The sequence below is a fragment of the Lissotriton vulgaris genome, chromosome 9 (assembly GCF_964263255.1).
Source record: "Lissotriton vulgaris chromosome 9, aLisVul1.2, whole genome shotgun sequence".
Taxonomy (NCBI): Eukaryota; Metazoa; Chordata; class Amphibia; order Caudata; family Salamandridae; genus Lissotriton; species Lissotriton vulgaris.
The window spans coordinates 638,842,186-638,861,624 of NC_141697.1; the positions used below are offsets into that span (position 1 = coordinate 638,842,186).

General features: G+C 45.1%; 1 protein-coding gene across 2 annotated transcripts; it reads left to right on the forward strand.

Moving 5' to 3' along the window:
• The first annotated feature begins 1,527 nt into the window (after window positions 1–1,527).
• Window positions 1,528–18,023, forward strand: LOC147692014 (transmembrane protein 272-like). 2 transcript variants are annotated; one of them, XM_086936720.1, is made up of 6 exons: window positions 1,528–1,578; window positions 6,794–6,923; window positions 7,367–7,412; window positions 10,201–10,263; window positions 14,505–14,684; window positions 17,383–18,023. In XM_086936720.1, exons 2-6 carry the CDS (start codon window positions 6,891–6,893, stop codon window positions 17,601–17,603), a joined length of 543 nt encoding a protein of 180 aa, XP_086792846.1. In that variant the 5' UTR covers window positions 1,528–1,578; window positions 6,794–6,890; the 3' UTR covers window positions 17,604–18,023. The 2 variants fall into 2 exon arrangements, with proteins under 2 accessions (XP_086792846.1, XP_086792847.1); XM_086936721.1 differs by lacking the exons at window positions 1,528–1,578; window positions 7,367–7,412 and having other exon boundaries at window positions 6,792–6,923.
• The last annotated feature ends 1,416 nt before the right edge of the window (window positions 18,024–19,439 follow it).

Consider the following 19,439-nt stretch of genomic DNA (forward strand, 5'->3'; position numbering starts at 1 on the left):
TATTTATAAGACATGTAATTGTGATCTGACACTGGCTGTGATAACCACTAATGTTATGTGCCCTTTAGTCCTTTTTCTTTTCCCTTTTACAATAACAAGATGTTAAAAAAAAGAATTGTGTGGCTACGGTGTTAGACATGAGAGACAGGTTTACATGTCAGAGAAAGGCAGAACTTGGCAGAGTTGGTTAGCAATGAATAAAAAAATGGCTGCAGTTATTACAGTTGTGCTAAGGCAATGTTTTTTGTTCTAAAACCGCCAAGTCTAACCATTGAACATTAGGCACTCAAATGATTGCACCTCGGCAGAAATGTTATGTTCTTCTTGTATGTTGCATAAATTGTGCAGAGAGAAACCCCAGGTTGCACACCCTCTGATATCTGATATTACTGAAGTGGAGACAAGAATTCTTACAGTAATACTGACCACGAGAAAGTCTATAGGGTAGCGCCCATTCATGCCTTGGAAATAAGAGTGCTCTCTGATTTACGGAGCCGTACCCCAAGAAAATGAGGGAATTCACTTTGCACATGTGCATACTCCTAGTAATGCAGCATTCAAATGTGCAAAGAGGACCGGAGGAGAAAAGCTAGACATTGATCACCCATACATTGCCAACATCCTGGTGTGACACTGGGGTGACCTTAAAGACCCTCCCCTCACATGGGTGCAGTCACATCCGATGGCTGACCACAGAGGCACTGAGTCTGTGAGTACTTTTTAGCCTGTGCACACAGTACATAGGCATAGGCACCCACAGCTCTGTCTCTGAGGGAGCTTGAGGGCCTCCAGATGATGAGGATCAGTCAAGGCCAGCACCCTCCCTCATGGGAACCCTAAGTTGCTCCTAAAACATTAGGACTTCGGTAAACATGGCGCTCTACTGTATGATCTCCCATACATCTTCTCTCTATGGTGTTATTGACGACCACCATAACAGAGTAGGGACTCCATGACAGTATCAGAGTTAGTGGCGATACCACCTCTTGTCTGAACCAAGGACATTGTAGGTTTTAAATGGGAAATACAGTCTCCAGTGCGCTGTGGTGTAACAAATGGCATTACATGGGCACCTCAGAATTAAGAAAACCTACCCTAAGATCGACAAGAATATAGAACCCCTGATCACCCTGCTTCTTTGCTAAAAGCCTTCATTTCACAGCTGGTACTATGTCACTCTGAAAGTTTTGACCAGAAAGTTCAGATTTCGAATGTAGCCCTTGCTTTAGAAGTACGAATGTGCTGCTCACCTTTCACGTGTCAGTGGGTGATGTAATTAAGACTCCATTGTTTCTAGGATTTTTTTGTACCTAATCAATTTGCGGAATTTGTCCTGGTCGGGCTGATAGCATAAACGTGACTTTCCTCTTTAACATTCCTGATTCAGAAGCCCACATGTTTCATTGTTTCCTTGCAGGTGATAAATATTCATGAGGTTTTGTGTGGGGTGTGTGTCGTTAATTACATATTGGGCAATGTGGCAGCGGTGCTATAAAACCTCTTTCGAGGCACACACATTTACCAGCACTGAAAGAGCCCGGCACCTTCTCTGCCAACAATCCTCAAACTCACAGGAAGGTAAGTGCTTGGTTGTACCCTCTTGGTCTGCGGAGGGTAGGGTTGCTGCCATGTTGGGATTTGAAGCTGCTGTAAGATGGCGACTGTTGGCGACTGTTTTTAGTTTTCAACAAACTACATTTGGAATGTGCACTATTGTTGTGTTGAAAATCTGATGAGACGATAATTGCGTGCTTAATTTCTATTTCCAAAAAGAAGAATTTTCCAGAGAGTGTGAGTAAAACGCCCTTTCTCTTATTGATCTGTAATATTTACAGATGCACGTGCTATTTAAAAGTGTTTTGGGTATATTCCTGTGAATCTGTATTCCAAGGTTTTTTGAACCCGGTGACAGTAGTTCCTATCAATCTCTCGGGTAGGATTAATTCAGAGTTAGAAGTAGTGTTTCTAGAAAAGTGACCAGTGAACTATATACTCAGTGTCGGTAAAGACATGCAGAGGAATCTAAGAAAATCGGAAGGTTCTCAGTGCAACCCAGTGTCTCAAACCTAAAGCAGAAGTCTATAGACAGTTATTTCCCACGGTTTAAGGAGGTTTGTATTCTACCTGAGTCAGTCATTTCATTTCACGGTCAGACACCATAAAAGTAACAATTCATCCGTGCCAGTACAAATACACCATACCATAAAAGGATAAAACCAATTCAGGATTTGTTACATTCTCAGTAACAGCATTAGATTGAAAAAAACAATAAACCCAAACAGTACAATGTTATACTTTGATATCTATAGAGTAAAAAACAATTCATTTAAAATGGATGAATGACGTACTCAAAAATAGCACAAGTTAAGTAATACAATAAAACCGTGCCATACATCAAAGTACATTTGTGTCTGACCAGTCAGAGTCCTAGGTTGGTTGAAGTAGGGACAGAGAAGGATTCTGCTCCGAATGTGTCAAATTCTCTCGAGATACTTGCCTTAAGAGAAACTTTAACAGAGGACGTATCTACTCTACAGATTCTCCAGGCTATCTTATACTGGCGGGCTCCTAGATAGCGACGAAGGGGAGCTAGCAGCTTTTCCACAGTTTGTAGTAAGAAAGAACAAACTAAGGATGAGATGACAGACATAAACATGGGTAGATGGAAAGAAAGAGGAAAGAGCAGGTGGTCAAAGGAAGGTTGCAAGAATGGAAGTAAATGTCGAAAGATATAATGAAGAAAAGGTGAAAAGTAGGATGGAAGGGTGACAGACTGAATGGATCGACCTTTGAGGATGGAAGGGTGAAACACTGAATGAGCGACCTTTGACCCTGCTTGCAGGCAGGTCGCCTCCACGCCGCTACTCGTCACCTGACTGCCTGATTCCTGCCTCCTTGCTGCCTCCTTGTTTCCTGGTTTATTTTTTTCCCTTCCCCTCTGCCCTGTGCACCATTTCCCCCCGCCCCCCACCGCTCCCCATCTGGCACATTCCTGGCGCTGCTACCCCACTGCCCTGCCCCTCTGCACACCCATTCGCCTCCCCGCTCCCGCCTCCCAGCTGCTCCTCCCTCCCAAGCCACCTCATTTGCAGGCCAAGAAGGGGCAGGGCAGCGGACGCGCGCAGCGGGCGTGCCGCGGACGCGCTCAAGGCGGGCCTAAGGATAGCCTGTATGAGCCCATCCGCGCCTGGACCGTGCTCAGCGCCAGAACCCCAGGACCCCGCGAACGCCACAACACCAAAATCCACTACGACGCCAGCACCCTCCACGCACTCAACGGCCGCCCCGAAATTGACCCATGGACCCTTCTCCTGCCACACCTGCAGCTTCACCTGCGACTGAACCACCAAACCTCCAAGGACTGGACCCAACCATCTCCGCTTCATACTCAACACCCGCTCCACACGCAAACACGCCGTTGATCTCTTGGATCTGCTCGACACCTCCGCCCGAGACGTGGCCTTCCTGACCGAGACCTGGTGGAACGACTTCTCGGCGCCCGACATCGCTATAGCCATCCCGCAGGGATCGCGCCAATGGAACCAGAGGAGGAATAGCTGTCGTCCACGAGTCCACCCTCAAGGTCGCCACCCATGCAGAGGACACCCTCGACACCGCCGAACACCTGCACTTCCGGATCCACATCGACCCCAACACCACCCTCAGGGGAACACTCATCTACAGACCCCCCAGACCCCGGGCTCAGTTCAGCAAATCCATCGCCGACCTCGCCAGCACCCACGCACTCGCCTCCACAGACTACATCCTCCTCGGGGACCTGAACTTCCACCTCGAGAACAACAACAACGCCAACTCCGCCACCCTGATCAACAACCTCACCAACCTTGGTCTCGTCACCGCAACCACCCATGCCGCTGGCCACACAATGGATCTCGTCTTCTCCACAGGATCCCACGTTGCTTTCAACCACACCACCAAACTCCACTGGACCGACCACCGCTGCATCCATTTCACCTACAAGAAACCATCCACGCACCACTGTACCCAACAGCTGCCTCGCCGCTGCTGGAGCAGTCACCGAAGACCAGCTGATCACCTCCCTCGCCAAGAACCCACCCACCGACCCCACCAACCCAGACGCCACAGCCCGAAACCTCAGACAGTGGATCGAAGACTGCGCCAACACCCTCGCCCCGCTCAAGAAACCCTCCAACAGCCACGCCAACAAGAGAGCCACCTGGTTCACCGACGTGCTCCAGACCTCGAAACGTGCATGCCGGAAACTGGAGAAGACATGGCTCCACGATGTCCACCGGACAACCACGCAGCCCACAAGGCCAATACCCGCAGACACCACCACCTCATCAGATTAGGCAAGAGATCCTCCTTCAAAGACCGCTTGAATAACAGCGCAAACGACAGCAAAGAGCTCTTCAGCCTCGTAAAGGAACTCTCCAACCCCAGCGCCAACGCCTACGACATCCCACCCTCACAAGAACTGTGCGACTCACTAGCCATCTTCTTCCACCGCAAGATCGCTGACATACACGACAACTTCAATACCACGACCGCCCTGACTACACCAGACTCCACCTCCCCTGTAAACACCACCAGCGCCAACCGCCTGACCTCCTGGTACAACGTCAATGATGACGAGACACGCAAGTTCATGAACTTCATCCACTCAGGATCTCCATCTGACCCGTGCCCACACCACGTATAAAACAAAGCAGACGCAGCCATCACACCCCAACTAAGGAAAGTCATCAACATCTCCTTCGAAACAACAATATTGCCGGAAAGCTGGAAGCACGCCAAAATCAATGCCCTCCTCCAGAAGCCCAATGCGTACCTCAAGAACTTCCGGCCCATCTCCCTGCTCCCGTTCCCGGCAAAGGTCATCGAGAAAATTGTCAACATACAACTGGCCCACCACCTGGAAGACAACAACATCTTGGACCCGTCCCAGTCCGGATTCAGATGAAACCACAGCACCGAGTCTGCCCTCATCGCCGCCACAGACGACATCAGGCGCCAACTAGAAACATCAGCCCTCATCCTCCTGGACCTGTCAGCCGCCTTTGTTATGGTCTGCCATCGCACTCTAAAGACACGCCTCCTAGAAGCCAGAATCCAAGAGAAGGCTCTTGACTGGACCACTTCCTTCCTCTCCGGCAGAACTCAGAGCGTCCTCCTCCCACCCTTCTGATCCGAAGCCACCTACATCATCTGCGGCGTCCCCCTGGGCTCATGCCTCAGCCCGACGCTGTTCAACGTCTACATGGCCCCCCTCGCGCAAGTGGCCCGCCATCATGACCTCAACATCATCTCCTACGCCGACGACACCCAGATCATTCTCTCCCTCACCAAGGACCCACACACAGCCAAAACCGAGCTTCACGAGGGAATGAAGGCCGTCGCCTACTGGATGAGGAGCAGCCGTCTGAAGCTGAACTTGGACAAGATGGAAGTCCTCATCCTGTGACCCACCCCCTCAGCCTGGGACGACTCCTGGTGGCCGACCACACTAGGAACAGCACCAACACCCACCGACCATGCATGCAATCTAGGATTTATCCTCGAATACTACCTCTCCATGTCTAAGCAGGTCAACGCCGTCTCCTCCTCCTGCTACAACACCCTCCACATGCTCCGCAGGATCTACAAGTAGATCTTGACCGAAACAAGTAGAATGGTGACACAGGCCCTCGTCAGCAGCGGACTGGACTACGGCAACGCACTCTACGCAGGAATCCCAGCCAAACACCTATGACGACTACAATGCATCCAAAGCACCTCCGCCCGACTGACCGTCAACGTCCCACCCACATCAACCCCCACCTGAGAGACCTACACTGGCACCCCGTCAACAAGAGGATCCCCTTCTGCTCCTCACCCACAAAGCACTCCACAGCGCCGGACCAGCCTACCTGAACAGCAGACTCAGCTTCCACAACCCCACCCACCAGCTCCGCTCCGCCAGCCTCGCCCTGGCTGCTGTCCCTGCATCCAACGAATAACCTTCGGTGGTAGATCCTTCTGCTACCTCGCCGCCAAGGCGTGGAACACCCTCCCTACCCACATACGGCAGACCCAAGACCTACTCGCCCCCCCCACTCCCTCAGCGCCTTGGGACCCCCACGGGTAAATAGCGCGCTTTACAAGTACTCTGATTGATTGATTGATTGATTGATTGATTGATTGATTGATTGATTGATCGAAGCATGAAAGAGTGGGAAGATGGAAGAGCACAAGGATAGATGGAAGAGAGAAATGGTCAACAGATAAAAGGGTGAACAGCGGGAAGGATAAAGACTGGGCAGATGGGGAAGATTGTAAGGATCGATAGGAAAGGAAGGAAGGATGGATGAATGATTGAATTAATATTTAAATGGGTAAAGCATAAATGTATGAATTGATGGAAAGAGGATGAGAAGCTAAACAACATTCACTGAAGGGAATGCTTGCTCACTTGGCATGCTGGGTGTGATCAGAGTTACGGTTAAAGTGGAGGTATTTTCATTTTCTACCTCCTCCCCGGAACCTACCTCCACAATATGTTGGTAGTTGATAGTTCTTTGGTCGATATTCTGACATACAAGTCAAAGGAAAAGTGAGCAAGAAAGGTAAAGCAAGCTAAGGTGTGAAAGAAAGAGGCAGAATGCAGCATAAAACAGGAAAAGAAGCACTGACAACAAAGAAAGAGAGTTCAAGGTACTCAGGAGTGAGATGGCAAGGGAGATCAAAAGGAGGAATGTGGAGTTGAGCTAAACTGTCAGGCAAAGCTGTTCATTCGGGATTATCAAACTAGTTAATCCTAACTTTTCTGCAGGTCGGCCAACAAGAAAAACGGTCAATCATTGGCTCATAAGGACATCCTTGGTGTGCCGTGGGACTGAATCTGAAGAAAGCCGACAGACAACAGAGTCATGGCCCAAGACAGAGTGCATCAGGACTGCCAGGTAAATGGACAAATGTAAAAAACGTAGAAACATCAAAAAGTATCAATATGGAATCAATAAGAGCTTCTAGTATACTTGAGAGTAAAGATTGGAAGTGTGGTTCTCTTTCACATCTACAACATTCTTTCTTGGCTGTGCAAGGACAGATGTGATGCTCACAAATGCCACAATGAAACACAAATAGGACCTATGGTACAGCATGATCACACGCACATATCTCAGTTGCAAATTCATCTCGTTCTTTACTGTTATTTTTAACTAGCGTTTGTATAGCGCATCCTTATTGAGGCTTCGTAGCGCATTTCAGTAGTGACTCTTCATGGTTAAAGGCAGCATGAAGGCACGCCTATCACAGCTCCTTGCTAGTAAAAAGCAGACCCAAAGCTGCTCAAGGCCAAGCTTGATCCCAGTTCTAATGCAATCACTGTCTTATGTTTGCACAGGATACATCAGTCAAGAGTTGCTGTTGCTGTGCCGCTCAGTGTTTCAGTGAGTATTTGGTTAATTTACTGCATTTAAATTATCTAAGGTTATCATTTCATTTTGGGGCTTTCTTGGTGTTGGACATTTCTTGGTGTTTGATGGTTGAGTTCCTATGGATATGGAAATCCTTCCATTCGGAAAAATAAGTTTCCTGTCACTGCTTTTCTCACAAATGCACATGAATTAGTGTCACCTTTATGCGTAGTCACTCCTGAGCTTTTCCATGAATGGATCACTGATGGAGTCTCCACCCTCATCTCCATTCATGCCTTGACATACCATGCGGCACAAACATCTTCACAGCTGACCGGCCATTGCAGTCTCCAGGTCCCTGTGGTTTTGGGGACATGGAGAGTATTACCCAGAGTGCCTCAGGGGTGCAAAGGGCACGTTTGCCAGCTTGGTGCACCCGGGACACTTTGGTATTACAGAAGGGGCATCAGATGCTTCTGCGGCCCATTCTGTATTACAGAGAGCTCTGGCGCACATTGAACACCAGCACTATCATCAGAGGGTGTTTCCTCATGTGCACGGAGGAGTGACCCCATGCAAATGAGGGAATCACTTTGCCTCTGCACCTGCACCCTATTTTGGACGCAGAAAAGAGGCAAAAATGACTTTCGGAGATGCCTGCTAAAGGCAGCCTTTTAGAGTGGAGCAAGGGGATCCCATGGACCTCACTGACATCTCCTTGTAGGCGGGTGCAGTCACTCACTGCACCAACCTGCAAGGGGATCTCTCACCCCTCTTGAAGTGCAAGGGGGTACCACCTGCACAGTGAAACACGGAGCGGCTTGGAAGCAGCTCTGTTTTACTTCTCTTGGATGCGCTGCCCCCAAGGCAGCACTAGTTCGCGGCTGCCCTGGGGGCAGAGCATTCATGGTAATATTGCCCGCTTTCCCTGTTTGCGCATGGCGCATCTTTTTAAAGGTGCACCATTCTAAAAAGAGGGAAAGCCACCATATTTGTTATACAGGCCCAGATTTACTATGGGCTGAATTGCAAGGCAGTTGGTGATGGAACACACCGAACGCCTTGTTACCGTACCTTCGTTTTCGACTTCGTTTTCGATATATTACTCTTGAGCACAAAATGAACATTCAGTAGGATTTGCAGAATCCTGTCCTATTAACATCAATGGGGCAGGTTTCTGTCTGTGAATGGTGCAGAATGGTAGGAATGAAGGAGGGCAAGAGGCAGAGGACCTCATCCCTGTCTTTACTTTCTTAAAAAACATTTTATTTTATCAATCCACTTCCCGCGCTAAAATGGAACAGGAGCTGCAATCAAAACATAGAGTATGCATTTGGCAAATGCCTTGCTGGATGCATGCAGCAGTATCTTGGAACTCTGGCAGCTCCTCACTCCCAATAGCCCACAAAGTGGAATGTGTCCCTCAGACACTACTTCTTCTATGTGAATGGATACCACTGCTTTGGGTGTTAGTATTCAATCAATGATTTACAGAAGTTATTTGTTGAGGCTGGGGCCTGGAAAGAAGGTTGTTTTTAGCTGGTTAGCTAGATTTCCTTGAATAGATCACCTACTAAATGATCCAAAACGTTTTTAACTTAATGCATAATGGGGGTGGGAGCCACAGAGAAGCCCTGCTGTGGTCACACTGATGTATGTGGTTGTATGGATAATTGCCTTCATGGGATGATGGTGGAGTCCAATAGTGATTTCCTAATTAGTTAGGAAAACACTATTCCTAAGGTATGAAACTTGTTGAGTTTAATTAACGATTCCTAATGGGTCGTAAACTGACCCACCTCATAAATATTAATGAGATAGGCCGCACTTTGCGACCCATTAGGAATGATAGCCATCACAGGGATTGCTTTTGATTAACTCAACACTTTTTTCTTTGAAATGCAGCCATTTAACTTCATGAAAAATGGAATGTTTCAAAAGAAAAAAATGAAACACTTAAAATTCATTTTTTTTAAAGTACGCAGTGGTCTATGGGACCTATGCCGGCTCTTAAAAAAATATTTGTGTCACGTTCACAAAGGGAAAGTGGTCCCATAGTATCCATACAGATTTTGAATAGGCTGCTACCAACTTTGAATTGGTGGTACAATATTTATGTTTTGTGAACGGAATTTGGTCCCAAAACATTATTACATACCACTGTGAATCGCTATTTGGAAGGGATGCCCTAAACACTCCCCTTCCACATACTGAATCGCAAACCAATTTTTGCGAATCAGTAACAACATAGAAGAGAGATCTGGGGTTTCCTTCGATATATTCTTAGAACAAACGGCACATATTGAGTCGGATGCCTAGACTTGCCTTCAAAGAGTACACAGGTAATGAAACCTAGATTGAAACGCGTACTGGCGATTTTTTTATGAGTTCTTAACTCACAAAGTAGAGTAACAGTATGGTATGAATTTATTTTGCAATTAGAAACTATAATTTACTGTTTAAAATAGGAAAGAGCAATAAATATGCAAAAATATGTTTGAAATGAACTAAAAAGAAAAATCACTTGCTGTGTGACTTGAAACATGTTTCGCTGAGAATTACAAGAAGTAAAGAGCTGAGAATTATAAGACAGGAAGAGATGAGAATTATAGAAATAAGTGGTGTCTGGATGGCCTTTAAATCAGCTCTGTTTTTGATGCTAACATGTTGCTGGCGAGAAGGTGAGGTGGTTAGGGACTGAATGTTTAATCTGAAAGTTGTTTTTTGTTTATTTAACTTTTCTAAATAGCTTCTACCTTTAGTATCACAGATGAGCAGCAGTAGGCATTTCAGAGACTAATATGTTTTCTTTTTTTTTCAGAATGGCTTCTTGGTCTAATGTCACTTGTTTGGATAGCACTGAGCATCGCTGAAATTGTCATTGGTAAGATCAAAGGATCTCATTGCCTCCTTGTACTCTTTCGTCTCCCCTCCACCCTGACATATGCATCCCTTTTTCTATCCTCTTTTCATCCCTTTTTCCAGTTCACCTCATGAGATTAGGAGATACCACCCCTCGAAAGATTATTTTATGCTGAATGGATACATACTTATAACCTGTTGGCTAGTAATGCCTTATTTGGTGTACGACATGTGATTTGGGCTCTACCTCATAAACTAGGAAATGGTCGATCTTTGTCCATCTCTTTTAAGAAAGATTTTATTAGAACTCGAGACAAACTCTTGTGACACTTTGGCTTGTGGTAGATCATGAAGTCCACTCTACACCCCACCAAGGGGTTATCTCTGGTGACTGGTCCACCCCAAACTCTCCACCAACTAAGGCATTCTTAATTTCACCCTATAAAGGAGATATCTCTTGACTGTTGGCCATTTGCTGTATTTTAAAACTCAATAAATACATGTATACATGTAAAGTAGTCTCTGTTGGAAACAGCCCCAAATAACATCTCTGGATAGTTCCTTTTTAAATACCTCTTTTGGCCAAAACCCCAATGAGACTCGCCCTTCAGCACTTCTTTTTTCTTTTGGAAGAACAGAACTGCAAGCACCAAAATGCACTGAGACAAATGTATGAGTAGCCGGTAGGGACTTAAATGTTTCCCCATAGCCTAAAGAGAGCTGTCATAGTGAATTAATTGAGTGTCTCTTAAAAATAGTTCTCACCTCCGCGACTGTAATCCAAAGGCAAGGGGTTGAGGGAACCTCTGACAATATTCAGGATGTGACTCACCTCAGCTCTTGAAAGTATTGCAGGTAACTCATCGGAAGGGAATCACGTTGGTTTCTGTATTTAGATTCAACCAACCTAGGCATAAACTCCACAATTTTCATAGGATAGGATTTTATTGACATTCTTGCTATGACTCTGCTGATAAGCATAAGCTCTTTCGCGTCACATTTTTGTGAGAGCTCTGAGGTGTGACTGCAGGTGTTATATAATGCCTCACAACTTATAATTGAGGCAGTAATGTGAGTCATGGATTGTCATGTGATCCCAAAATGATCCGATGAGTTATAAGAAAAACCTTTAAAAACAATCAAAATAATAGATTGAAATAGTTAGCTAGAACATGAAACTGAGCGGTTGGAAGAGAGAGTGAGAATCTGAGTGAGAGGAGAGAGTGAGAGACAGGGAGAGAAAGAAAGAGAAAGAGAGGGTCCAATAGAAATGATTGATTGGAAGAGGGCTAGAATGAGAGCAAAAGAAAAAAGCAAAGGTGGGGATGAGGATTGGAGAAAGGGAGGAGAAAAGAATGAGAAAAAGAAGGTGACAAGGCACAGGTGGTCTAAAAGGAAAACCAGAGTCAAGTCAGAAGGTGTCTTAAATCATATGTTTTAAGCCAAACTGTTTTAGGCCCCCATTTCAAGTTCATTGCTAAGTTCTGATCCTGTGTAAACTAAGGGATGGGGATCCTGTGTATGTTTTAAACATACCCTCACAGTTTTCCCTAATGGAATAAATTAAGGAAAATGCCTTTAGAAATGCCAAATTATGTGGAATTTTGTGTGCATACAAAACAGTGCTGAATGGAATGCTTGAATTACTATCAGGCACTGGTAATCACTCAGGCTGAATCCCAATCCTTCGTTATTTTGCACACAATGCCGACTCAGTTCATACCCAGCTATATGCAAATCAACCTTGGCCCTGCTCCAATAGGACCAGTCCAGCCCGAAACACAAGCAAACCAGAATTCGTTTTGCTACTATAATATTTTGCGATGTTACGTCTCCGTTGCAAGATGAAAACTATGAAGAGGAGGCATTTACCATAACTATCCGTGGATAATGGTATTACCAAGTGTGGTAAATGCCTTAAGTCAAGTCAAGTCATAAAATTTGTATAGCGCACTACATACCCAGAGGGTTTCAAGGCGCTTAGGAAGGGGAGGAGGATTATTTGTCAAATATCCACGTTTTAAGCTGCTTTCTGAACGCTAGGTGATTCTGGGTGAGGCGAAGGTAAGCGGGGAGTGAGTTCCATGTTTTGGCAGCCAGGTATGAAAAGGATCTGCCTCCCATGGTGGTCTTGTTGATGCGAGGAACAGTGGCGAAGGCTTGGCTGGAAGAGCGAAGTTGGCGGGAGGGGGTGTAGAAGGACAGTCAAGAGTTGAGGCAATCTGGTCCGATGTCGTAGAGTGATTTGTGTGCGTGGGTAAGCAGTCGGAAAGTGATCCTCTTATTGACGGGTAGCCAGTGGAGGTCTTTAAGGTGACCAGAGATGTGTTCGTTGCGTGGGATGTCTAATATGAGCCTGGCTGAGGCGTTTTGGATTCGTTGTAGTTTCTTCTGGAGTTTAGCGGTGGTACCTGCGTAGAGGGTGTTTCCGTAGTCCAGTCGGCTCGTGACTAGAGCGTGGGTGACTGTTTTCCTTGTTTCGGAGGGGATCCAGCGAAATGTTTTTCTGAGCATGCGAAGAATGTTAAAGCAGGAAGAGGATACGGCGCTGACTTGTCTGTTCATTGAGAGTGGAGAATCCAGGATGACGCCAAGGTTCCGTGCGTGGTCTGTCGGGATGGGTGCTTTTCCGAGGGCTTCCGGCCACCAGGAGTCGTCCCATGCAGAGGGGGATGTACCTAAGATGAGCACTTCTGTTTTGTCTGAGTTCAGTTTCAGACGGCTTTGTTTCATCCATTCGGCGACTTCTTTCATTCCTTCGTGTAAGTTAGTTTTGGCGGTGCTGGGGTCCTTGGTGAGAGAAAGGATCAGTTGAGTGTCATCCGCGTAAGAGATGATGTTGAGGTTGTGTTGGCGGGCGATGGCCGCGAGGGGGCTCATGTATACGTTGAAGAGGGTGGGACTGAGTGAGGATCCTTGAGGTACGCCGCAGATGATTTCAGAGGCCTCGGACTTGAATGGTGGGAGGCGGACTCTCTGGGTTCTTCCGGTGAGGAACGAGGTGATCCATTCCAGTGCTTTTCCTTGGATTCCGATGTTTCTGAGGCGTTGTAAAAGGGTGCTGTGGCAGACTTTGTCGAAGGCTGCAGAGAGGTCGAGGAGGATGAGGGCGACTGTGTCTCCATTGTCCAGTAGAGTTCGAATGTCGTCTGTTGCTGCGATGAGGGCGGTCTCAGTGCTGTGTTTGGCTCGGAAGCCAGATTGTGAGGGGTCGAGTGATTTGTTGGCTTCGAGGAAGGCGGCGAGCTGGTTGTTGACGGCTTTCTCGATGACTTTGGCCGGGAATGGAAGAAGCGAGATGGGGCGGTAGTTTTTGAGTTCAGTGGGGTCTGCTGTTGGTTTTTTCAGAAGGGCGGTGAGTTCAGCGTGTTTCCAGTCTTCTGGGAAGGTAGCGGAGTTGAAGGAGCAGTTGATGACGTCTCGGAGGTGCGGAGCAATGACGGAGTCTGCTTTGTTGAAGATGTGGTGAGGGCATGGGTCTGTGGGGGATCCAGAGTGGATGGAATTCATCAGGCGGATGGTGTCCTCAGTGGAGATTGGGTTCCAGGCGTTAAGGGAGTTTACGGGGGGAAGATGGTCAGCAGATGGTAGGGTGGGTTGGCTTTCATCAACAAACCACACAACTGCAAATCCCAGCATGGTTTTCTCCAGGAATGTGCTTATTGTCTAGGAGGACTGCGGCCATACTGTCTGCATTATATACATTTTATTAGAACATTGCAATGTTGGGAGCTCCATTGAAAACGATGGAGTGCTCTGGGCTTATGATGGCTGGTATAAGCCTGGAGCACCAACATTCCAATGTTTCTTTGTTCACAGCTCTGGCTGTGAACAAAGGCTTCAGGAAGCCTGGGGGGATTCCAATCCCCTCACGCTCCCAAAAGACTTTGTTTTTTTTGTTAGAACATTCTGCCCTCTAGTGGCAGAATTTTCTAATAGCCTTATAGCCCTTCGTAGCTGGGCTATACCGGCTATTAAAGTCCCTCTCCCTTGTTAAAGGCCCTTGCCTTCAGCTCGGGCCTTTAAACCTGGAGAGGGCCTTTAATAGAGGGTATAGCCCTCTACGGCGGGCTATAAGGCTATAATAAGACTTGTTCCTTCTATCAGGTGAGTCTGGAGTATCTGGCAATGTGTTATTTCCTGGTAAAAGATCAAACTAAATAAAAGCCTACCTACTGAAGATTTCTTTGGCAATTTTTAATTGCTCTGTAATGCAATACCTTATGTAGTTATTTCACTGATCTGTTTTTTTCATACTCACAGGTTCTGTTTATCTGCAACAATGCCCAGCGCAACGCTTCATCCCTATCTACCTCATCGTCAATGGCGTCACTGTCATCGTCATGTCCCTCCTCTCTATTGTGGCTGGACTGAGGCCAAATAAGCTCGTCTATGCCATCCTTGCGCTGTTGAGCCTCTTTTGGTTTGCTTGGCTTATCGCAGGTAATACCTTTACTTATGTTGTACAGTTATAGGGAAGGTTATTATTAAACGATTGGAAGCTATCAATCACAAGATTACTAATGAAATTAGCAGTCCATTTGCATGATAATTTATAAACACAAAGTGCCATCCATAAGATGGTGGATGATGAAATGGCTTTAACATGAGAGCGCACAGCACAACACGTCATTTACAAGATAGTGCATGAGCATGAAGAGGTGGGTATATTGATTATCATGATGAATATACTTACAGATAAAGTGACCTGATAGGCTCCTGTTTGTGAATGGCTAGTTGTGCTATTTATTACCATCACAACATTAAATACCCACCAGGATTAAAATGTTTGGGCAAGGTAAGAAAAGTGATACATTCTATATCTGAGTAAAAAACTCAGATTCATTGTGTACTTTTTATTTAAGAGCACTTAAAGTGGTTGCTAAAATTGAGCTGGATGTAAGTTTTTTGAAGCATTGTTTAAAATATGATATATGTGTCCCAAGTCAAATTTCCCGTGGCATGTTGTTCCATAAATTGATTCCAAATACCTGTATTTTCCTGCTTCCTGATCTCTTATTATTTGCATTTTATTGACGTTATTTACATAGGGTTTATGTAGACCCAGAGGTTATCACAGTGCTTTACATGGGCAGACATTTTGTACAGACAGATGCAGCTTTAAAAAAAGGTCTGGTTAACTAATAAATATGGTGTGGGCAGGTAAAATCCATAGAAGAAAAATCTTTGAGATCTGCATTGATTGATAGGAGGTGCTGTGGAATGACCAGGAGGGGACTTTGGGTAGTGAGAGAAGTAAATGGAGAAGGTGAAGAGTTTCAGTTCTTTTGTGGGCAGTGGAGTTTGGCACCTCTCTGTTTCTCGAATCTTGACACCCTCATTCAGTTATTATTCAATGGTCTATAAAGGGAGACAGGTACATATTTATTTACGCCTTGACTGGAATGGAGGAACCCAGCATCAATCACAACTCAAACATAATCACAAAACGTGTAGTTCCTCCGCAGGCCCTGGTGGGGAGCGAGTCAGAGTTTGTGCAAGGGGCTGAATTCCGAGTTGTATGGAGTTTACAGCACTCACTAATTACCAGGGGCAATATAGTCCACACCGTTCATAAAATTTTGACAAGCCAGATTTAACAGTTGAAAAGTACATTATTTATCATGAGATGCAGATTGTGGCGTGTTAGGCCAACGTGATCTCCTGGGCTAGAGTGAGTTTGTTTTCTCAAAACAATTGGACCAGGTCTCTCCCATACTGGCTGAAGCTTCCAGGCAGCTTTTCCAGCACAGAGATGAATATTCTAATCAAAGTTGTAAACTGGAGTTTACCATCAGTTGTAAGCCGAGCTCTGCGATAAAGGGAAAAACGATCTATCCTACTCAAAAAGTATTTCAAACAGAGCCTTACCTTACTCTCCACTGATAAAAAGCCATTTTAACATACAAAATAACCTTAAAGTTTCGAACTTTTATCAGTAGGGTCAGAGATTGCCCCAGTGAGTGAAAACACCTGAAGAAGGACTTAGGAGAGATTTTCTTTAATCTGTGACACATCTCACTTAGTACTGCTAAGGTGCAACCAGTTTTACTGTAGCCACCCCATGACTGCGTCCTGGGATTTCCTGATTGCAAATAATTTTGTTGCCAAAAAGGTTACGCTATCTAAATGCATCCTGATGCTTTCTGTTATTTCCATGGTAAATATTTAAAGTGAAATGTTGCACGTATATTTTGTGATATTTAATGTTTATGGGCCAGATGTAGGTAAAATCCAATTTGCAAATCCTTAATAGCGAATTTTACCGATTCGCTATTAGGGACTCTCAAAATTGAATATAGGTAGGAATCACTAAAATATATGGGAATCCTTAATATTCCTTAATAACGAATCACAAATTGAGATTCGCTAATAAGGAATACCTACTCATTCATTCCTATGGGCTTGGAGAAACATAGGAATGAATGGGAAGATATTCTCCATTTGCGATTTGCTATTAGTGCATTGAGATGGCGGGTGCTATTTCAAGGGTGCCAGGGTGTCAAAAGGACACCCTGTTGCACCCCTGAAATGGCCATGTGTGCACATGTGGCACATATACATGCCCTAAGGGCATGAATGTGTGCCACAGGGCACTTTAAAAAAAGCAAAAAAGTGCTTTTTTAAAAGAAATCACTAATTTCTACTAATTACTGCCAATTTGAAGTAGGTGGTAATTAGCGATTCCTTAAGGCTAAAGTGCACTTTCTTTTGTACTACTTACATTGCATTTAAGGAATCGCAATTTTCCGATTCCTTAAATGCAAGAGCAAGCTATTTGGCCACCTACATCTGACCCATAGTCCTCAATTCCCCCCTCATGCGTTAGAGGTCTTTGGTGAAATAGTTTCATGTAAATCGAATATACTGTATCTTCAAGCTTATATCATATAACTGTTTAACTGAAAGATTCATAGTTTAATCATTGGTATCAATGTACCTTCTGGATATTACATCTTATGCCAGGAAAAGAGATTTATACACATAAGTAGAGTTTTAAGTGACACATGGTGGCTATAGCACTCATGGGTTTTGTGGAAATGTGGGTTAGTCAAAATGCAGGATTATTTTAAAGATGGGTCAGCAAGGATCTGAGATCAGTGTTGGGGATATGATAAATGTCTGTTTTTTCACCCAACAGGGAGCGTCTGGACTTTCCCGCTGTACCCCAACTCCACAAACTGCAACAGAACCGTTTACCTATTTACGTTCTCCATCTTGATCATCCAGTGGATCGTCCTGGCGCTGTCCCTCCCCGCGATCATTGTCAAACTTTTCTCCTCTTTCCTCGCTTGTTCTTCTTGTTCCTCTTGCTGTCTTTGTTCTCAGTGCTCCGCTTGTGTTTCCTGTGTTACTAAATGATGAACCTAAGGCCCCAAAATCCTTACATTTTATTAGAAAACTTACATTTCCATGGACTATTTGCACAACATTGGCTCAAGAAAGAAATTGTTTATTTTGTAAATTCACAATTGCTAAATGATGATTTTTGTTGCACTGACAATTACGGACCACCTTTCCTTCTGACTGGCACATCACCTAGAAACCAGGATGATAACCCAATCCTATTATTATTAGGCACATTGTGTAACAATAAGCACCACATGATGACCAAAGGTTTAGTGAATCCTGATTTTGCACAAAAGCAGGATACATGTAGGGGTCAAAGGTAAAACGTGGCTCTGAGAGAGTGTCACTGACAAGTGTGTATAGCTCCAACAGAAATCATGGCATGAACTCAGCCGCGGCCCGTGCAGGTAAGAGTGCTGGGGCCGGGTGGGGGAGGAGGGGTATTTCGACAGATGAAGACAAGGGAAAATTCATTATTTAATTCATTTTCCCTCGTGGTCACCTGTCGAATCCCACCCAACCCAGCCCCACCGCCCCACCATACATACCTGCACGGGCTGCGGCTGCATGAATTGTTTTTCCACTTCTTAATTTACCTGTGTTTGAACATCCTAGAGACACAGAACTAATAGAATTACTGGGTTTGCTGTTGTTCCATTTAGAGGGTATGTATTCCAGCAATTCGTTCTGCATTCTTCCTATTAAAGGAGGATTAACACTGATTTATATAAGTTTGCTCCCTGTCACAAAAAAAGTAACAGGTGTTGCGATTCAAGATATTTTACTGACTACAAAGTCAGTAAACTCTTCACCAAGATTTGTACAGGAAATAATTTTTTCTAGAGTAGTTTTGTTAATTGCCGGTACGGCACATAACAATGAGCATAAGTTGGTGCACCAGAGAACTACCATGGTAAATAATAAAAGATTACCAGCTACGGCTCACAACAAAGGTTTTTTTCAGATCATTATGATGATCCTAGACAGCCAACATTTCAGGAAATTGAAAATAATGGTGCCACACTGTTGAAATAGTGTAAAATGCAAGTGTTTGTTGGAAAGAGAAGAAGGCTGAGGTTTACTAGGGCTTTATGCCTGTGCAAGCATCCACAAAGTGGCGCATGCTATTTACTATTTAGAGCAAAAAGTATGTTTCAATGGAAAGGTGATTGTTACAGATCACACAAACTGTGGCTTGAAGGTGGCATTACTAGGCTGGATCAATGCAAGCATGCACAAGTTCTAATGCCAAGCAGGCGCTATGAAGCTCAAGACCAGGCTTTGTCTAGTAGAAGAAGGCTCAAGCAAGGTAACATTCGTTTTTTTTTTCTTCAAAAAATCATTCCATTCCATATGGAATGCAGTGCACAACACACATCCCATGCACTGGAGCCTTCCGAGTTTGTTTACACGAGGAATCAGTTCTGGAATGGTATGTCTCCAGTATTAACCCTAAGCTAGACAGTGGACACTCACAGATGTACCATGAAGTGACTCTGTGCGTCATGCAAGTCAGCCAGCCCTTTGAGATTCATCAGACAGAGCAACAACAGTTTAACCCCTTCACTGAGGCGGCTATTCCGCCGCAGTGCTAAGGAGTCGGGGCGGAAGAGCGGCGGGCGCATGCTGGTGATGGCTAGAAAAAATGGTTAGGGGTTCTGCCCACCTCACCCTCCCGTACCTGAGCAGGAGACATCCAAGGATGAAAAGGTAGAAACAAATGGTACTGAAGGGATCAATGCACTTTTAATTTTCAAACAAGAAACAATTAATTATCTTGTGATTTACGAATTATAAGATGAGTATATATTAATTCATATACACATATATGAGCGGACAGCCAGAGAG

What these genes read in the sequence shown, in the direction of transcription:
- LOC147692014 (XM_086936720.1), top strand. Translation starts at nt 6,891, where the DNA reads ATGGCCCAAGACAGAGTGCATCAGGACTGCCAG. An exon ending in CTGTGCCGCTCAGTGTTTCA is followed by an intron (nt 7,413 to 10,200) that starts GTGAGTATTTGG and finishes TTTTTTTTTCAG; the next exon opens with AATGGCTTCTTGGTCTAATG. An exon ending in GTTTGCTTGGCTTATCGCAG is followed by an intron (nt 14,685 to 17,382) that starts GTAATACCTTTA and finishes TTCACCCAACAG; the next exon opens with GGAGCGTCTGGACTTTCCCG.